The sequence below is a fragment of the Bufo gargarizans genome, chromosome 9 (genome assembly GCF_014858855.1).
Source record: "Bufo gargarizans isolate SCDJY-AF-19 chromosome 9, ASM1485885v1, whole genome shotgun sequence".
NCBI lineage: Eukaryota > Metazoa > Chordata > Amphibia > Anura > Bufonidae > Bufo > Bufo gargarizans.
In genome coordinates, this window is record NC_058088.1 from 7,220,975 (window position 1) to 7,242,503 (window position 21,529).

Genomic DNA, 21,529 nt, shown 5'->3' on the forward strand with positions numbered 1-21,529 from the left:
GTGGGCTGAAGCCAGACTTGCAAAATTGCCTTGGTGCCCGCCGCTGCCACAAAGTGTAGCAGTTTCCTACATCCCGGGGTGCAGTTGTATTTGTCTTTATCCAAATAACCGAACAGCGCCCAAAGTGGGTCGCGTGGGGTAAAATTGGTCAAGTGTGCGTTAGTGAAGGTGATGACTCTGTCCCAGAACTTTCTTATCATTGGACAGTCCCATAGACAATGGTAAAGTCCAGCGTCCAAAGTCCCGCATTTAAAGCAATTGGTGGTGTCATATATACCCATTCTAAACCCCCTTCTCGGAGTCAGATATGATCTATGACAGATTTGTAGGATCATCTCTGTGTATCTTGCTACAGGTAAATGTTTGTATGAGAATTCCAGTGCCCGGAGTATCACTGATGGGGTGGCTTGTGGTACCTCTGTCTGCCATCTAGTCATGGGAACTGTGGATGTGGAATAGTCAATTGGTACATGGAGGAATTTGTAATTTGTTGAAATTTGTTTCTTCCCCTCATTGGGATTCGAGAACCATTTTTTAAAGTATGGACTCCACTCACGTTCCGTCAAGGCGGAAATCACTTCATTGATATAGCTTTTTGCTTGTAAGTATGGGAAAAAGGGAAAAACTATGTGTGGGTATTCCTTCTGCAAGTCCTGGAGTGGTTTAACCATTCGTGTTTGCGTGCTTATAAGTTTGTCAATGTTGGTGATGCCTTGCGATTGCCAGCATTTGAACGTTGAGTGGGAAGATCCGTTCCATAAATAATTATTTAAGCCATATGCTTATCAGTTTGATAAAGATTGACCTATAATGAGTGTTTTGAGGTCAGGAGAGCAGAGCTACACATGAGGCATCGGATTCAAAGAAAACAGAAAGTGACAGCTTGCAAACAGACTGAATTTTAACCCCTGTATCTCAGAAACAGCTTAACATTTTTAACCACCTCCGGACCACCTAACGCAGATGTGCGGTCCGGAGGTGGCAGCCCTGCGCACGACGACGCATATACGCGTCATCTCGCGAGGGCCGGGATTTCCTGTGAACGCGCGCACACAGGCGCGCGCGCTCACAGGAACGGAAGGTAAGCGAGTGGATCTCCAGCCTGCCAGCGGCGATCGCTCGCTGGCAGGCTGGAGATCCGAATTTTTTAACCCCTAACAGGTATATTAGACGCTGTTTTCATAACAGCGTCTAATATACCTCCTACCTGGTCCTCTGGTGGTCCCTTTTGTTAGGATCGACCACCAGAGGACTCAGGTAGCTCAGTACAGTCGCACCAAACACCACACTACACTACACCCCCCGTCACTTATTAACCCCTTATAAACCCCTGATCACCCATGATCACCCCATATAAACTCCCTGATCACCCCCCTGTCATTGATCACCGCCCTGTCATTGATCACCCCCCTGTCAGGCTCCGTTCAGACGTCCGTATGATTTTTACGGATCCACGGATACATGGATCGGATCCGCAAAAAGCATACGGACGTCTGAATCGAGCCTTACAGGGGGGTGATCAATGACAGGCGGGTGATCACCCATATACACTCCCTGATCACCCCCTGTCAATGATCACCCCCCTGTCATTGATCACCCCCCTGTAAGGCTCCATTCAGACGTCCGCATGATTTTTACGGATCCATGGATACATGGATCGGATCCGCAAAACACATGCGGACGTCTGAATGGAGCCTTACAGGGGGTGATCAATGACAGGCGGGTGATCACCCATATACACTCCCTGATCACCCCCCTGTCATTGATAACCCCCCTGTAAGGCTCCATTCAGACGTCCGCATGTGTTTTGTGGATCCGATCCATGTATCCATGGATCCGTAAAAATCATGCGGACGTCTGAATGGAGCCTTACAGGGGGGTGATCAATGACAGGCGGGTGATCACCCATATACACTCCCTGATCACCCCCTGTCATTGATCACCCCCCTGTCACTGATCACCCCCCTGTAAGGCTCCATTCAGACGTCCGCATGATTTTTACGGATCCATGGATACATGGATCGGATCCGCAAAACACATGCGGACGTCTGAATGGAGCCTTACAGGGGGTGATCAATGACAGGCGGGTGATCACCCATATACACTCCCTGATCACCCCCCTGTCATTGATCACCCTCCTGTAAGGCTCCATTCAGACGTCCGCATGTGTTTTGTGGATCCGATCCATGTATCCATGGATCCGTAAAAATAATGCGGACGTCTGAATGGAGCCTTACAGGGGGGGTGATCAGTGACAGGGGGGTGATCACCCTGATCACCCCCTGTCATTGATAACCTCCCTGTAAGGCTCCATTCAGACGATCCGCATGTGTTTTGTGGATCCGATCCATGTATCCATGGATCCGTAAAAAATCATGCGGATGTCTGAATGGAGCCTTACAGGGGGGGTGATCAGTGACAGGGGGGTGATCACCCTGATCACCCCCTGTCATTGATAACCCCCCTGTAAGGCTCCATTCAGACGTCCGCATGTGTTTTGTGGATCCGATCCATGTATCCATGGATCCGTAAAAAATCATGCGGATGTCTGAATGGAGCCTTACAGGGGGGTGATCAGTGACAGGGGGGTGATCACCCTGATCACCCCCTGTCATTGATAACCCCCCTGTAAGGCTCCATTCAGACGTCCGCATGTGTTTTGTGGATCCGATCCATGTATCCATGGATCCGTAAAAAATCATGCGGATGTCTGAATGGAGCCTTACAGGGGGGGCGATCAGTGACAGGGGGGTGATCACCCTGATCACCCCCTGTCATTGATAACCCCCCTGTAAGGCTCCATTCAGACGTCCGCATGTGTTTTGTGGATCCGATCCATGTATCCATGGATCCGTAAAAATCATGCGGATGTCTGAATGGAGCCTTACAGGGGGGGTGATCAGTGACAGGGGGTGATCACCCTGATCACCCCCTGTCATTGATAACCCCCCTGTAAGGCTCCATTCAGACGTCCGCATGTGTTTTGTGGATCCGATCCATGTATCCATGGATCCGTAAAAAATCATGCGGATGTCTGAATGGAGCCTTACAGGGGGGGTGATCAGAGACAGGGGGGTGATCACCCTGATCACCCCCTGTCATTGATAACCCCCCTGTAAGGCTCCATTCAGACAGTCCGCATGTGTTTTGTGGATCCGATCCATGTATCCATGGATCCGTAAAAATCATGCGGATGTCTGAATGGAGCCTTACAGGGGGGGTGATCAGTGACAGGGGGGTGATCACCCTGATCACCCCCTGTCATTGATAACCCCCCTGTAAGGCTCCATTCAGACGTCCGCATGTGTTTTGCGGATCCGATCCATGGATCCGTAAAAATTATACGGACGTCTGAATGGAGCCTTACAGGGGGGTGATCAATGACAGGGGGGTGATCAGGGAGTCTATATGGGTGATTACCCCCCTGTCATTGATCACCCCCCTGTCATTGATCACCCCCCTGTCATTGATCACCCCCCTGTAAGGCTCCATTCAGACATTTTTTTGGGCACAAGTTAGCGGAAATTTTTTGTTTGTTTTTGTTTTTGTTTTTTCTTACAAAGTCTCATATTCTACTAACTTGTGTCAAAAAATAAAATCTCACATGGACGCACCATACCCCTCACGGAATCCAAATGCGTAAACATTTTTAGACATTTATATTCCAGACTTCTTCTCACGCTTTAGGGCCCCTAAAAAGCCAGGGCAGTATAAATACCCCACATGTGAACCCATTTCGGAAAGAAGACACCCCAAGGTATTCCGTGAGGGGCATATTGAGTCCATGAAAGATTGAAATTTTTGTCCTAAGTTAGCGGAAAGTGAGACTTTGTGAGAAAAAAACAAAAAAAAATCAATATCCGCTAACTTATGCAAAAAAATAAAAAATTCTAGGAACTCGCCATGCCCCTCATTGAATACCTTGGGGTGTCTTCTTTCCAAAGTGGGGTCACATGTGGGGTATTTATACTGCCCTGGCTTTTTAGGGGCCCGAAAGTGTGAGAAGAAGTCTGGGATCCAAATGTCTAAAAATGCCCTCCTAAAAGGAATTTGGGCCCCTTTGCGCATCTAGGCTGCAAAAAAGTGTCACACATGTGGTATTGCCGTACTCAGGAGAAGTTGGGGAATGTGTTTTGGGGTGTCATTTTACATATACCCATGCTGGGTGAGAAAAATATCTTGGTCAAATGCCAACTTTGTATAAAAAAAATGGGAAAAGTTGTCTTTTGCCAAGATATTTCTCTCATCCAGCATGGGTATATGTAAAATGACACCCCAAAACACATTCCCCAACTTCTCCTGAGTACGGCGATACCAGATGTGTCACACTTTTTTGCTGCCAAGGTGGGCAAAGGGGCACATATTCCAAAGTGCACCTTTCAGATTTTGCAGGCCATTTTTTACACATTTTGATTGCAAGGTACTTCTCACACATTTGGGCCCCTAAATTGCCAGGGCAGTATAACTACGCCACAAGTGACCCCATTTTGGAAAGAAGACACCCCAAGGTATTCCGTGAGGGGCACGGCGAGTTCCTAGAATTTTTTATTTTTTGTCGCAAGTTAGTGGAATATGAGACTTTGTAAGGAAAAAAGAGAAAAAAAAAAAATCTGAATTTTCCGCTAACTTGTGACAAAAAATAAAAAATTATAGGAACTCGCCATGCCCCTCACGGAATACCTTGGGGTGTCTTCTTTCCAAACTGGGGTCACTTGTGGCGTAGTTATACTGCCCTGGCAATTTAGGGGCCCAAATGTGTGAGAAGTACCTTGCAATCAAAATGTGTAAAAAATGGCCTGCAAAATCTGAAAGGTGCACTTTGGAATATGTGCCCCTTTGCCCACCTTGGCAGCAAAAAAGTGTCACACATCTGGTATCGCCGTACTCAGGAGAAGTTGGGGAATGTGTTTTGGGGTGTCATTTTACATATACCCATGCTGGATGAGAGAAATATCTTGGCAAAAGACAACTTTTCCCATTTTTTTTATACAAAGTTGGCATTTGACCAAGATATTTTTCTCACCCAGCATGGGTATATGTAAAATGACACCCCAAAACACATTCCCCAACTTCTCCTGAGTACGGCGATACCAGATGTGTCACACTTTTTTGCTGCCAAGGTGGGCAAAGGGGCACATATTCCAAAGTGCACCTTTTGGATTTCACCGGTCATTTTTTACACATTTTGATTGCAAAGTTCTTCTCACACATTTGGGCCCCTAAATTGCCAGGGCAGTATAACTACCCCACAAGTGACCCCATTTTGGAAAGAAGACACCCCAAGGTATTTCGTGAGGGGCATGGCGAGTTCCTAGAATTTTTTATTTTTTGTCGCAAGTTAGTGAAATATGAGACTTTGTAAGAAAAAATAAAAAAAATAAAATCATCATCATTTTCCGCTAACTTGTGACAAAAAATAAAAAGTTCTATGAACTCACTATGCCCATCAGCGAATACCTTAGGGTGTCTACTTTCCGAAATGGGGTCATTTGTGGGGGTTTTCTACTGTTTGGGCATTGTAGATCCTCAGGAATCATGACAGGTGCTCAGAAAGTCAGAGCTGTTTCAAAAAGCGGAAATTCACATTTTTGTACCATAGTTTGTAAACGCTATAAGTTTTACCCAAACCATTTTTTTTTTGCCCAAACATTTTTTTTTTATCAAAGACATGTAGAACTATAAATTTGGCGAAAAATTTATATATGGATGTCGTTTTTTTTGCATAATTTTACAGCTGAAAGTGAAAAATGTCATTTTTTTGCAAAAAAATCGTTACATTTTGATTAATAACAAAAAAAGTAAAAATGTCAGCAGCAATAAAATACCACCAAATGAAAGCTCTATTAGTGAGAAGAAAAGGAGGTAAAATTCATTTGGGTGGTAAGTTGCATGACCGAGCGATAAACGGTGAAAGGAGTGTAGTGCCGAAGTGTAAAAAGTGCTCTGGTCATGAAGGGGGTTTCACCTAGCGGGGCTGAAGTGGTCAATAAAGACAAATGGAAAAAAATATTTTTAGCTCAAAATCAGTAAGATGCAATCATAAAAAAATGCCCCCGAAGGTAACAAACCCTGGTCAAAAATTCCAAGTTTTCGATTTATGACATAGCTTTATCAACCAGCTCATTGTAACAGTCTTCTATTTATTTGTCCTAGGTTTGGCGCAGATGAAAGTAAGTACTATATGCGTTTTAATTAACTTATATTTTTACAGTATGTCTAGTGAGAAATTGAGGTTTTATATATTACAGGGGTGGTCCAAGTTATTTTAATGAATGACCTATCCTCAGTATAGGTTATCATTATCAGATCGCCGGGGGTCCGACACCTGGCACCACCGCCGAGCAGCTGTTTGGAGAGAAGGCGCACGCCGTGCCAGCACCGCCTCCTCTTCACTGTTTATTAATTACACCTAAGCTGTCCCATTCATTTCAATGGGATAGCTCATTTCTATACAAGTGTATGGAACAGTATCCATCGGATGGTAACCACTAGTGTTGGTCGAGCACCAAAGTGCTCATGTGCCTGAGTAGAACACTTCCCAATGGGGTGCTCTACACAGCACCCGAGCACAATGGAAGTCAATGGGAGAACCCCAGCATTAAACCAGGCACCCCCTGCTCTGAAGAGGGGAGGGTGTCGGGACTCTAGTTCAGCTTAGGAGTCCCTGCTCTGACTCCATATATAGCTATGTCCATAAATGGAGTCAGTGCTTGGGCCATGCAGCTCTTCAGTGTAGTGCAGGCATCCTCAAACTGCGGCCCTCCAGCTGCTGCAAAACTATAACTCCCAGCATGCCCAAACAGCCTACTGCTATCAGCCTACAGCAGGGCATTGTTTGAGGATGCCTGGTGTATTATTTAACATTCTGGGCTGTAATGTAGAAGGTTGTGAGTTCGAATCATGTCAGAAACTTTTCAAAAATAGAGGCTAGATTTAATTTAAACATATTTATACATTTTTAGCCATAATATATTTACATATATCATATATATTTAGAATATATGATATAATATATGTAAATATATATGGCTAAAACAATAGCAGTAGTTTCCCACATATTATGCATTCATTTATATTAGAAGCATGATTTTATCTCTCTCTCTCTCTCTTTCTCTCTCTCTCTATACATATATATATATATATATATATACCGTATATATATATATATACCGTATATATATATATATATATATATATATATATAGATAAAATGATATGTCTGATATATATGAATGCATAATATGTGGGAAACTAATACTGATGTTTTAGCCATAATATATTTACATATATTATATTATATATTCTAAATATATATAATATATGTAAATATAATATGGCTAAAAACTTATATACAGTATATGTTTAAATTAAATTTAGCCTCTATTTCTGATGGGATTCTAACTCACAACCTTCTACACCACTACACTATACAGTTGCATGACCAGACTTCTGCTGTATAGGAATACTTTTATTTTATTAGCAACTGGCCATGCAGCTCTATAGTGTAGTGGTTAACATTCTGGACTGTAATGTAGAAGGTTGTGAATTCAAATCCCACCAGAAACTTTTCAGAAATAGAAGGTAAATTAGATTTAAATACACTGGCTCGAGCACATGCGATATGCAGCCGAGCATAGCGATGCCTGAGCCGAACTGGTGTTCGACCGAGCATGCTCACCCAACACTACCACTAACGTATGTAAAAAATATTTTTTCATGTGAAAGGTGTCCATAATAGACATGAGTGAATTCATACAAATCAATTTGTTCATCAGAAAGAGTTATTGAGCAGTGGGGGGGCTATCCCCCTGATAGCTCCCTTCTGCCGCTTCATTGAAACAGGTAGGACATCTCATACGGCCCTGACAATCTCGCACCTGTGCCGCTGCTCTCAGTATTAGCACAAGCGTGGAGGCTCTGCTTCTCCTACTACAGCAGCGACTGTGCCTGCAATGCTACACTTCCCTTATGGTGCTGACCTAACAGAATATCACTTTCGAGCTCCTGACTGGAGGGTAACCACTGCTAAAGTGTTGACTGAACTAAGTCAACGATAAGACATACTTGCTTAAAAACCATGATGGTGTTTCTTTCTCTTTAACCTCTAGCATGCAGGCAGCGAGGGAGAACTTTTTCCATCCACTACCTCTCTTCAGTCTTTGGATAGCATATGTACTCTGGAGTCATGCATCCTGGAGGCCACTGGTGAAGGTGAAGGATGTGAGGACAACATTGAGGACTCTTCCTTCTGTTTACCAGAAGATGCTCTGTCTGGTAGTCTTTCCATCACAGATGAGATAATGGAACTGCTGAACCAGAGAGGACTCCGGGCTGAGCCGATAAATGGGGAGCCCAAGGCTTCGAAGAATGAGGAGGCAAAGCCTGATGATAAGGAGCAGGTAACTCTCTGGGGATGAACCTATACAATCTCTATCCATCATATCAAATATTTACAGTAAAGCATATATCAACTACTAGTGGTTGCTCTCATGTATTTTTTATGCCAGTGAAAAGGGCAGCTGTGAGGAGCAGGGACAAGTATGAAATAATGGTGTCCTGTGTGGCTACCACTGATATGGGGTGACCATGTGGCTGACACTGTTATGGGGGCACATGTGGTTGTACAAGTTTTATGCCAAGCAACTGAAAGGAGTAATCCAGAAAAAATGACTACTGTGTTATGCTTGGTGCAGACCTAAGGAGCAATGGATGACTGGTATTTTTTCTATAATGGATTTTGAATCCTTATTTCATACATTGCTCCCTCAGGCCCTGCACTATGCATAATGCAGTGCATTATTTTTACCCAGCTTGATCTTGCAAATGTCACATGCAGTCAGTATGGAACCACTGCATCAACCAACCTAATTCTAAGGGCCTGGCCGTCCCCTGGTATTCACCTTTTTGTTCCCTATACAGGGATCTGGACTTTACTGCAGGGCAGCCACCGGACCACCACCTCTTGGACTAGTCCCAGTGTTGACCCAGAGACACTGGTGCCAAGCATCGAGGGATCAGGCAATCCTCAAAGTCAGTAACAGGCTGAGATCAAGGCAGGCAGAGTTTGTGCAAGTCCACGAAACAAGTCCAAAGTCAGGTCAGGCAGCAAAGGGTCAAAATGGTAAAAAGGCACAGGTCAGCTCAGGCAGAAGAGTGTCAGAATCTGTAAACAAGCAGAAGTTGGTACACATGCAGACAAAAAGAATAGCACAACTTTGCATGGAACTAGCAAACTAGACTACCTATTGCTCAGGTACCCTCCCCTAGGGGAAGGTGCCTTAAGTACTCTGAGGTGGCCAGCCATTTGCAGGTGAAGACTAGGGTGGGCACAAACTAGCCCTTTAAGAGCCAGAGAGCTTGTGCCCTAGGCACAGACATAAAAGACCTAGCCGGGAAGCATAGGTTGCAGCCTGCAGCAGAAAGAGACATGTGGAACGCTGGCTGATAGGCAGAGAAGGGTAAGTGGGTCTTAACTGCTGGGACATCAGAGGGACCAGAGGGACGGGACAGCGGAGGTATGGGCCACCAGTGTAACACTAAAGTCTCATTGTGGTCCTTGGGAATGAGACAATCTGACAATGGGGACCTCTGAACTAAAAATGTTCTGCACCCTTGATCTAAACAGTTAAAGGAAATTTCTACATATCAAAATAATATTTTTTTGTGGTCTCTTTTTGGCTAGGTATCTGAAAACTGTGAGCTGGGACAATCCAGATCCACAGAAGACCTCACTGAGACTGAGAAAACAAGTTGCAACTTACTTGGTGAGACACCAGAAGTATCTTTGAGTGGTGACTTAGCTTCCTCTCTGGATGAGCTGAGGAACCTGGAACCCAGTCAAGATGGCCCTGAGGTTCCTTTCTGCATTGGATCATCAGATGAAGACTTGATGAACAAAGAGAGCGGACACTCCTCTGTAGAGAATACTCTCTTGGAAGTGCCTAGGCAAGCAGATGATGAAGCCACCATCTGCAGAACAGATGATGCTAAACATGAGAAGGTTCAGCTGTCAGTATTGCCTGGTGAAGATGAGGATGAATCTTCTGAGTTTAAAGAGAAGGTTGAAGTTGCTGAACCAATAGATACAAAGAAGACAATTTCAGAAAAGAAAGAAAAAAACTTGAAGGTTAAAAGAGACTCCACCCTGACCCCAGATGACCGCCTGTTGATTGAAAGGATCAAAAATTACTATGATACTGCAGATGCTGGAGCCTCATATCTAAGTAAAGAGGAGAGCATTTCCTACATTCCCACAGGTGTGGTTAAAGACTCTATCTTGAGATTCAATTACATTCTGCAGCAAGAAGTCAAAAAAGATCGTGAAAAAAGTAAATGTAAGACCAACGGGTGTGCTACAGAATCAAAGCAAGCAAATTGCCAAAGGAAACCTTTGTCCCAGGCTGTCGAAGTAGCAAAAACCAAAGTAGAAATCAGCAAAGATGAACTGGAGGAGCAGGAATTAGAGTACAAGTCTTGTGCTGAGATACGAAAGGCTTGGAAAGAAAAGGAGAAGCCAAGTAATGCAGAAATTGGGAGGTCATTGATAAATGGGAAATCAAGGAGAAAAGACAAGGAAGAGCCAGGTGGTGAGTTGGTTATTGTTGAAGAATCTGATTTAGAAATTGGAGGTCAATTACCAAAAGAAGTTCCTTCGAAAAAAGAATCGGCAAAGGAACAACAGAAACACACAGAGGAAGAGAATACCAACAAACAGGACTCACAGGTGAAGACAGGATGTGAAGGACTGCCTGGTCACACAAATAAAGCAACTTTCTGTTCTTCCAGCATTGGTCTCTATGAAGCTGATGATATATGTCTTATTGAAAACTCAGAGAAAATTATTAACAAAGTGCAATTGCTGGCAAAGATGTACAGTGAAAAGATCGGCAGGATGAAGACTCAGAAGAAACACGGGGGCATCAAGACCTCAGATGTTCAAAAGAAAGCGACGGTAAAGACCCTCCCTCAGGTCATGGAGGAAAGTACTGGTGACAGACAAAAGACAGGTAAGAATAATATGAGGCTAAGGACACATTTTACATGTATCTTTGATTAATATACAGCATTGCATGTTGGTAATTCAAATAAATAGTATGGATGCAGCATGTCTTCCAAAGCTTGGGCGTTGAAATGGGAGACCTCCCTCTATGACGTGTACATGCCCTCATAGAGCTTGGAGACTGGGGTTGTATTAATGGCTTGCAGCTAGTGTCAAGCTCTCCCTACATTACTCAACTTGATTGACAAGATGAAGTCAGATGAGAAGTCACCCAGTGGACACTTCTCCCCAAGCCTGACACATATTAAAACCATGATTTCTCTAAAATACTGCAGTACTAATCCGGACACCTGTTGTTATGTCATGCCTGTGGTTAAAGTAGTATATACTGTATGTGACAGGTTCTCTTTAAAGGACATCTTAAGAGCATATTACCTTTTACTTAAATACATGCCTCTTTGGCTGAAAAACATTGTTTGTAGCTTTTGCAGCTTCCATGAATCACAAATACATAGAAAAAAAAACCAAAAGGGATCCTCATGCCCCAACTAAAGTTAGCATATGCAAATCATATTGTGGCAAAAGTGAGAGGGTCAACCTATCAAAAGTCAAAAGTACCATGAATCACGGTACATAGCAGGCTACAAAATAATGTTCACAGTGAAATAAATAAGACTTATGGCTTGGTCTCCAGGCCCTCTTATTCCTCTCCCAAGTGTATTGATGGCCAAATCAAAATCAGCTTAAAAAGATAGATCAGGAGAAAGAGGTCATAAGACTGCCAGTATGACAAATCTCACTGTGAACACCATTCTGCAGACTGCTATGTACTCTGAAACATAGAAGCCGCAGAAACCAGGCAAAGCAAAAATTTTCATCAAAATCTATTACAAAACTTTTTCTTAGACAAAATACATACATTTAAGTAAAAAAAAAAATGCCCTCACAGGTGTCATTAGCCTTTAAATGTTACAGTTACTTACAGTGCTGCCCACAGATTCGCAATTGCAATTTTTATGTTGTCAACTACTTATGAGGATTTTTGTTTTCATTCATGTTTTTTTTTTCCATAATGTAGAACCCCAGTTGTATGGACATCTCAAGATTCATGAGACCTTGCTTCACATTAATTGTGTTCAAGAAAATGGTCTCATCCTTCCAGCAGCACGTGAGAGCGCTTTGGATCTTCAGAAAAAGGAGTCCTTAATAATCCGGTACCCTACAAAAGAACAAGTCCCGTTACCAACACCAGATAAGTTAGCTGAAGTAGCTTTACCTGCAGAGGAGAGATATCCTACAGAAATAAAGGAATGTCAAGAGCTCTCATTTGATGTGTGCAAACAGGAAGAAAAACCACTGGTGAATTATGAATCCACTCATGAACCAACACCGACCTCCAATGATGCCACATCAGGCAACATCCATACATCTGAACCATGCTTTGTAAAAGTTAAAGAATCTCCTGTGACCTGTGATAATTGTGAGGAATGGGAAACTAGTGTATTAGAGATCAATGTACCAGAGAAAGTCAACTTCTCAATGGCATCAAATAACCTTCAAGTCGAACCAACAGCAGCCATTTCAGAAATCCATGACTTTGAAGAAAAACAGGTTGAATTAATAAAACCTGAGGCATCCAAGCACCACACAGATGATCAGCACACTATAAATAAAGCAGGAGAAACTTCTGGTGAAGATCCAGAGACTATGGTTATCATAAATATGAAGGAGCTGGTTGATTTATCATATGAAACCAGAGCCAATAGCGATGAGCCTACTAATTCATGTGGAACAAAGTCCCCTGCTCCCACAAACACTCCAAAGAATGAAGACCATACAAGCTTGGACAATAACCGTACACCATCACACAATTCACCTGCAATTACCACCTCTGAATCACAAAAAGTCAGGGGAGTCTCCCCAGCAGTTATGGATGTCATGCAACGTCTGCAGCTTGACTCTTCTATTCCATCATCCAAAAATGCAAACACCTCAAAAAAACTAAATATGGCTACTCGTTCATCGTCCTTTAAGGCAAACACTTTGACTGACAAAGAATTTCAAGATATAATCAAGCCAAATTCACAAATTAAAAAGCAGCAGGCAGCTGTGGCAACCCCTGGCTTCTTATCTCCTCCAATTTTGCAGAGGAAGTTGTCGAAAGCAGTAGCACTGTCCAAAAATAACCTAGAGTCTCTGCAGACTCTTCCAAGAAGAAGCCCCATGACAAAGTCTAGAAGTTCAGACACACATATTCCAGTCATAAGGTCCCAACCCTCTATTCCTAGCCCATCACCATACAGAAATTCACTTTATTCTGGACTTTTACTAAGTGATCCAAAACCCAGAGCCCTTAAGAATACAGTTTTGGCAGAAAACCGAAAAGTCGGTGAGGCAAATAAACTGGATTTCAAAACAGCACCAACTATTTCAACAAATGAAGGATCCCACAAGTCTTTATCTTCTGCCTACCAAAAGGGAAATAATACAGACAGACCAGTTTGTCTTTCTCCGGGTTCAGCAGTCCTTATCGCAATCCCTTGTCCACCTTCCGTTAGGCAAACTCCATCATCCACAGTATCTGAACCAAATTCGCGGGTTCAGTCCCCACTGACATTACGCTCTAGAATGTTTTCTCCTCCCCCAAGTCAAAACCCAGTATGTCCAAAATCTCCACGAGTCCCATCCTTCTCTAAGACAAGAGCATGTTCATTTACTCCTCTTTCCTTTAGTAATCTGGAGCGATCATCTTCATCATCTGCAAATTCGACTCCGACTTGCACAAGTCCTCCACCTTGTCCCTGGTCTCCTGGATTTCCTCTCCATTCAAGGAGATCCTTTGCAAGTAATATACACAGCACTGGAGACAATCCCATCAGCCCAAGGGCTCTGCATTCACCAGTTGGGTCCTTGAACGAAGAAAATACATTTTGGTGTTCAAGCAGATCACCCCCGTGTTTGGCTTCTGAGTCAAATTCCCATACCACTGGAATCAGTGCTCACGAGTTAACCAGCATCCATTGGCCCGATGTCCGTGAACTACGCACAAAGTATGTGCCCTTCAAAACACAGAAATCTACAAACTTCGAAAAGAAGTATGACTTGAGGTCTTCATCTTCATTCAGACAATGCAAGTCTCTGGATATAGGACCAAATTTTTTCTTCAACAATAACACATCCTTGAATTTCACGGCTTCACATTCCCCGATGGAAGAGCCTAGCGAAATCTTAGAGCATTATGAAAGTACAGAGAAGATGGACTCTAATGACACCAAAGAAAAAGCCACTTTAAAGGCGAGCTATTCCACCACTGTTAACATACAAATTGGTGGAAGTGGCAGAATTGCATCTTTTAGTAACGCCCAGGTGAGTCTAACACACCCCCTGCTGCAAGCTCCAGAGACATTCTCTTCAAGGAAGATAAACGTTAATGGAAGCACCTTAGAGCATAAAAATGTGAATTACAAGAAAAAATGATGAGGGTGGGAAGGCTCCAGTATAAAAAAAAAGAGATGTCCTCTAGAAGAAAAATACATGCCAAACATAGACACAATAATATACCAGTCTGCACTTTGTTTCTATGTAGAGCATTGTTATGTGCCAATATGGCGGACCACAAGACGGTCAGTCAGCAGGACTTAATAGTAGGAGGTTCACTGAAGTTGCACTTAACAATGAACTATGTTTTTCTGTTTTTCGCTGCAAAGATCCACCTTAAAGTCTTTTTATTGCCAAACGTACACCAGAGGAAGGTATACGTTGATACTTTTTAATACCCTTTATCACCCCCCCCCCCCCCACCAAGTTATGGACGCAAGACAATATGTCATGAGAGTCGGTTTTATTGCAGTGTATTCTGTTTCATAGTACAAAACATAAGTATAAGGGATAACTTTATGGGATACATACTGTAGATACTACACATAAAAATGTGCCATATAGAAAAACATTCATAATTGGAAGAATATATTCCTCCTTGATTGTGATCCACATGTCCATGTAATTCCTCAGGACCACCAAAAGGGCAAATTATCCCAAAGTCGTCTTCAACTGGGTTTTCTGCTGAACCTTTCATATTCCCTTGTAGCAGAGCCTCTTTGCAATCCTAGAGCCTAGACCATCCAGGGGAACCACTTGTCTTTTGGTGGATTCAGGGTCTTCTTCTTAAACAAATACTTACCACATAGTAGAAGGTCTGTGAACTCATGGTGCTGGAATACATTCCTTGTGATCCACATGTCCATGTAAATGGTCATGTCGGATTATGAATCCTCAGGTCCATCAAAACAAAAACAAAAAATAAACGGTAAATTAACCCAAAGTCGTCTTCACCTGGGTCTTCTCCTGAACCTTTAACATCCTCTTGTAGCAGGGCCTCTCTGCAATGTTAGAGCCTGGAACATCCAGAGGAACCTCTTGTCTTGAACAAATACTTACTAAATTGTAGAAGGTCTGTGAACTCATGATGCCAGTCTTAAAACTAGCACATATTAATGACTGTGTCGATCACCAGAGTAGTGGCTTCATTAGGGAACATCATTTTCTGAAATTTCGTCACTCTTATTATCCAAATTGCTTTAATCTCGACACAAAGAAGAAATTCTCAGTGGCTTACGTCCCTCCTGTCAAAGGCCAGACCCTTATATATAGCCTGCATTCCATAGAAAAGTGATGGCATAATCCTTGGATCATCGTTGGGGGTCCAACCACTGGTCTTGAGAATAAAGGGCTGCAGTGCCAATTTAGTTCTGCGTTCCCTACTAAATTTTCCCTGCACAGCAGTACTCACAGCCAACAGGGAGAAGTCAGCTGCCTGTATTGAGGCTTCCTAACTATCCTCCGACAGCTGAGGCATGGGAGACGAGGGTCGGGAATGTTGAATTTCAACAAGTCCTAAGGGAGACCGGCGGAGGATGCGCTGAAGTTATGTAGAGGCTGGCGCCTGCTTCTAAAACACCAGAGCCTGCCTCTAAGACACCGGTCTTAATAAATGACCCCCTTAGTCCTTTCTAATGTAGATCAAAACAAATGTCAGGGGAGCATCACCCCCACCATTTGTCAAGTGCAAATATGCAGTACTATGAAATCTGGGACGGATGCGACATCCTCCAGTCTGAGCACTTATGTCATTCTCTCATTTTAGCACTTTACAGATTGAAGTAACATCCCATGCAAAAAATCAACTACTTACAAATCACAACCTGACATGTTCAGCAGGATCTCTTTCTCCCGTCTTTTTAGACAATAAAATGATCACTTTTATTGGTATGTTTACGTAGGGGCAAATACAATGTGGATTTTCCATCCAATTTAAAATATTACAGTACCAGCAAAGTGGACGAGATTTTACAAAAAACTAATTTACATGCAGAAAATAAATCAGCACAGAAGCTGACCTGCAAGGCAGGGAGTGAAATGCGTGACTGATCTGCAGCAAGACGAGAAATCTACATGTTGATTTCTCTGCAGGCTCCTTGTCAATTTTGCCACAGAATCACAGCAAAATTCGGTATGGATGATTTTTCTATTCAATATACATCCCATGTGGATTTGGACAGCACACTATATGCTGTCCGCATCCGAATGTCCCTTCCGTAGCCCTGCAAAAAAGATAGAACCGATTTGCGAACAAGGATAGGTCATCCGTATTTTTTGCAGATCCGCGTCCTTTTGGTCTGCACGTGGAAGCTGCAATCTGTCCCTACACACAGACGAAGACTCTGCAAACCGAACCACTGAAATGAATGTGAGAGAATAACAATTATAAAGACGACGGCAATCATATATATCTCATGTTCTATCGGTTGTTTGGTTTCGGGGGAATTCGCTTTATAGATGGATGTACCTTCTAACAAAAACGTGGACAACCCCTTTGAGGTTGTGTTTGTGAGGTGAAGAAAAGTAGGTTGCTAGAGAATGTAGAGACTGGTAAGAAGTAATGTATGTGAGCAAAACCGCCAACCGGCTTCAGAATGTGATCACTTATAGTCATTCTCCTCCGTCTTGGGAGGCGCTCATTTTAAGGTGGCCATAGAGATGTAGGTGTCTTCTAAGACCTGCTGAAATATCTGCCCACTCTTGCACAATCAGCTCCTTTTCTCGTGACGTGTTGCATTATGCGTCATCATTCACTTTGCTTCAGTTTTTGCAAGTGAGTTTTTTTTTATAGTAAATATGAAGAATTACACAGGACCAGCTCAGATGAAAGGGCAACCATTAAATACACGCAGAGCAGGAGACCCCATACTACGAGGTCCATTTGGGACAATCCTTTGACAGTGAGAGCTGCTATTACAGATACTCTACCTTCTGACTCATAGAAGGGGATCCCAAGTAGGGGGCCCCCTCTATGACATCCATATTGTCTAATAGGACAGGGGTAACTCATGTTATAGGTGTGTGTCTGAAGTAGTTGGCACCAGATACTCAACCAGTATCCATTATGCGTTCCAGCATCAGCGTGGGAACAGGATAGACAACACGTTTACTTAAAATCTAGGATTAATGCTAGTATCAGCGGCCATTATAGCTAGGTGATGGGGAACACACCTATCTCTACAAAGGAGCCCCCACGGTAAATGAGAGTGCACCATGCACACTCGGCGTGCCCTCCATTCACTTCCCATAAAAATTAATACAGAGTGCACCTTGCAAGTGTGGCCACCACTCCATTCCCTCCTATTAAACTGCCAGAAATAACAGAGCACTCCGCTATTTTCAGAACTCCTAATGGAACGGTGGCCGCGTATGTTGCTAGGTCACTTTTAACCTTTTCATCCCATAGGAAATCCCTGAAGCCACGTCGTGGTCGCGTTAATGCTGCGATCCTTCACTCTCCTCTGTAAATCTGTCATCTTGGCCTCCGTCATGCATATGAGCGTGGAGAAAACCTGATCAATTTATAGAAGTATTGAAACTAACAACTGATTTAAAACCATACAATCAGACAAGTCACGTTAAAGAAAAAATAAAGAAACGTGAGCAGTGCAGACAAGAGACGCCTTAGGTACAGGACTGTCACAATTTCGGAATAATACAGAAACATCCGAAAATTCTATTATGACTTGATACAATGCAATAGTAGAAATCTCCGTTCATTAAAGTGGTCTTCTGGGACGTTTATACTGAAGACCTATTCTCTGGATAGGTCATCAGTATCTGATTGGTGGGGGTCTGACACCGGAGACAAAAAGCTGATTGAGAGGGCACCGGCACTCACAGTGGTACCGCAGCCATCTCTAGGCTAGTGACGTCACGTTTATCGGTCACGTGGCCTAGGCGCAGCTCATTGAAGTGAATGGGGCTGAGCTGTACTTGGATAGGTAATCAGTAGGGATGTGCGAATCAACTTCGGATGAAACATTTGTTCTAATACTATATGGAGCAGGAGCGCCGTACAGTATTAGAATGTATTGGCTCCGATGAGCTGAAGTTATTGCTTCGCGTAATAACTTCATAAGTTAATTTGAACTGTAAAAAAAAACTTTTCCCGAACTCGGGTTCGCGGTCCACCATTCTTGTAATCGATAAAGTTCCCAGTAGCCGGACCCCACTCACCTAGCAACTATCACCTATCCAGTGATTGCTTCTGACTGGAGTACCCCTCTAATACTTACTGAACTGTTCCTTATAATATAGTTATCTCAGGAACCCTGTGCGAAGCTGCTCATCCACACCAGTATGGGCACTATATCACAGCTGGGAAAATGTGCTGTACATACTGGTACCTGCAGGATCACTGGACCAACTCTGACTACACATATATATTTTTGTATCAGTCTGTTATGGAGTGTCCCTTTAAATAACACAAGACCAAATGAATCAGTCTTAGATTAACCGAACCAAATTTGGATTGTAATGTAGGGACCGAATGATACTTGCTTTCATGACAAGTGCTTGCCCTATGGACTACAGTAGGATAGGGCTATATTGGGGGGACACAATGGCATTGTACAGTAGAATATTTGGGGACCAATACTGCTCCAGTTCCAAATGGTACGTAGCAATAGTTTGCTGTGACTTCACATATTCTTGACATCCATTGCGATATTGGACTCTACTGTTGGGGTGTAATAAAGACTGAGCCCCATGCTAGGTATACTGGGGTGGTGTAATATAAAGTCACCTGTGTAAATACATACGAGCAGTTATTAATCCTCATTACCTGCGGCTCATTTTATATAAGTGTACATTACATCTGTGTAATCATTTTGTACTGTCAATAAAAGAGGCCCCGGCCATTACTACAATTCATCTGTGTTGATTGATTTCAATGACCTCTTGAGGAATCAGCCTCTACAAGGACCCCGTATGGCAGCCGTTCCACTTCCCTGCGGTGCGGCAGCATATTCTCTCCTCGGTGCAACATTTACCATTTTTTTTATTGATCCAATGCATGCAGAAATTTGCAACTTTGCAAACAGCGTTAAAGATTCAGCCGTGCACTTTCAGCCGTGTACTGGTCAAGATTCAGCCGTGTACTGGTCAAGATTCAGCCGTGTACTGGTCAAGATTCAGCCGTGTACTGGTCAAGATTCAGCCGTGTACTTACATCTAAAAGAAACAGGTCACACCTTTGAGGACAGTCAAGTACGTGTTTTGGATAAGGAGGCCGATTGGTACAAACGAGGTGTGAAGGAGGCCATCTACGTAAAAATGGAGAAGCCAAGCTTAAATAGAGGCGGGGGGGGGGGGGGGGGGGTTAGACATCTATTGTCTGCCACATTCAATGCTGTCTTGACACCTTTTTCTGGGAGGTCATTATCACCTACTGACTCCAATTAGGATAATGGAATCAACACCTTTGACCCCATGCTGGGTATAATGACCTCTGACCCCATGCTGGGTATAATTACCTTTGACCCCATGCTGGGTATAATTACCAGATGTTGATTCCGTTACATATTTATTCCCAGATAATTCTTGTACAGTCACTCAGAATTGAGAAAGCTCGTTGGAAGAACGAGTGAAACGTTTTCAAGAAATCTACAGTACGTCCAGTTGCCTTGATTTATTCTTTACAGATATAGCGTTAAAGGGGTTGTGTCATCTGGCCGTTACTAAGGCGAGATGAGACACAGTTCTGACCACCTCCCGGCTGGGAAAACAGCAGAGCGCTCTGGTGTTCTGCTGTTCCTGTAGCTCTCATTGCCGTGCATGAGAGCTACGGAAAGAGCGTAGCACACCAAGCAATGCGGTTTCTGAGTTAGGGAAACAGCATTCCTTGTTGTGCCTCACTGTTTTAGCAGTTTTAAAGGGGTTGTCTCATCTGCTCTCATGCACGGCAATGAGAGCTACAGGAACAGCAGAGCACCAGATGGCTCTGCTGTTTTCCCAGCCGGGAGGCGGTCAGAACTGTGTCTCATCTCGCCTTAGTAACGGCCAGATGAGACAACCCCTTTAAAATCGTTCAAACGGATCTAAACACAAAACTAGTCCTTAAACACAGACCACTTTAAAAAGTGGGTAAATGTTGCAGAATTTTGCACAATAAAAGACGTGTGACACATGCCAATAAACAGACGTACGATGAATGATCAATGTCCCAAAGAGAAAGAATAAGCATTATTCCCCTCACTGATTTCCCACCTATAGGGCGTTGTGACGCTGACCGGGTCCATGCTTCCTGGTCTCGGCTTGACATAGGCAATGACCCCTAAGCCAATCACTGGGTGAAGCAGGTCACCAATGCTACCGATGACCTGCTGTGCAAGCATCCCATTTCCTGTGTGTCGAGCCGGGACCACGGTGCGGAGACCCAGTAAGCGTCTGAACAGCAGCGGTGAACGATCTGTGAGTAATGCTTCTTTTTCGTTTTTTAAACACATTCAGCCTGTTACAGGGATGGCCAACCTGCGGCTCTCCAGCTGTTGTAAAACTACAACTCCCGCCATGCCCCTAGTTGTAGGCAGTCTGGGCATGCTGGGAATTGTAGTTTTGCAACAGCTGGAGAGCAGCAGGTTGGCCATTCCTGGCCTATTATATAAAAAATGTGATCTCGCCGGACACCCCTTTTGTGAGTTCTCTTCCACTGACCTGGCGTTTCCAGAGAACTACAGCTGTGAAGTCAGAGACAGTCTTAGGCTACTTTCACGTTAGTGTTTTCAATTCCGCTATTGAGATCCGTCATAGTATTCAGTATATTGGGCAGACTAGATGGGCCAAATGGTTCTTATCTGCCGACACATTCTATGTTTCTATGTAAAACGCTCCCGTTTTGAACCCATTCCTTCTCAATGGAGACTGTAGAAGTGTAGGGACTCCAACGCCACCTATAAAATAAAAACATTAAATGTTACGGTATAATATACATAGTACAATTAAAGGGCTTATCCCATGATTAATGTAAAAGATGAAAATCAGACATTGTACAGTACTTGACAGTCTCTTTCTAACAAAGCTAGAACCAGCGCTGTACCTCACATGGATCCAGAGATCTCCACATTCAGCTCTGCTAGATCTATTTCATGCTGACAGCTCAGGGGGCGTGTCCTTTTTGCTGCAACCAGATGGCGGTTTAAAGGGAACCTG

General features: G+C 43.4%; 1 protein-coding gene and 1 long non-coding RNA gene across 3 annotated transcripts in view; one reads left to right on the forward strand and one right to left on the reverse strand.

The window, feature by feature from the left end:
• The window catches only part of PLEKHG2 (pleckstrin homology and RhoGEF domain containing G2), a 78,548-nt gene extending 59,300 nt beyond the window's left edge, over positions 1 to 19,248 (forward strand). The window contains exons 17-21 of one of the 2 annotated variants that reach the window (XM_044269100.1): positions 6,154 to 6,170; positions 8,109 to 8,399; positions 8,920 to 9,030; positions 9,683 to 11,006; positions 12,078 to 19,248. In XM_044269100.1, coding sequence (XP_044125035.1) covers positions 6,154 to 6,170; positions 8,109 to 8,399; positions 8,920 to 9,030; positions 9,683 to 11,006; positions 12,078 to 14,476 — 4,142 coding nt within the window. In that variant the 3' untranslated portion in view covers positions 14,477 to 19,248. The remainder of the gene's footprint in view (positions 1 to 6,153; positions 6,171 to 8,108; positions 8,400 to 8,919; positions 9,031 to 9,682; positions 11,007 to 12,077) is intronic. The other variant, XM_044269101.1, reaches the window with a different exon arrangement.
• LOC122919910 overlaps positions 1 to 21,529 on the reverse strand; it is a 31,472-nt gene that overhangs the window by 8,797 nt on the left and 1,146 nt on the right. Inside the window, exon 2 of the long non-coding RNA XR_006386837.1 lies at positions 21,035 to 21,270. This is a non-coding gene — a long non-coding RNA (uncharacterized LOC122919910). The remainder of the gene's footprint in view (positions 1 to 21,034; positions 21,271 to 21,529) is intronic.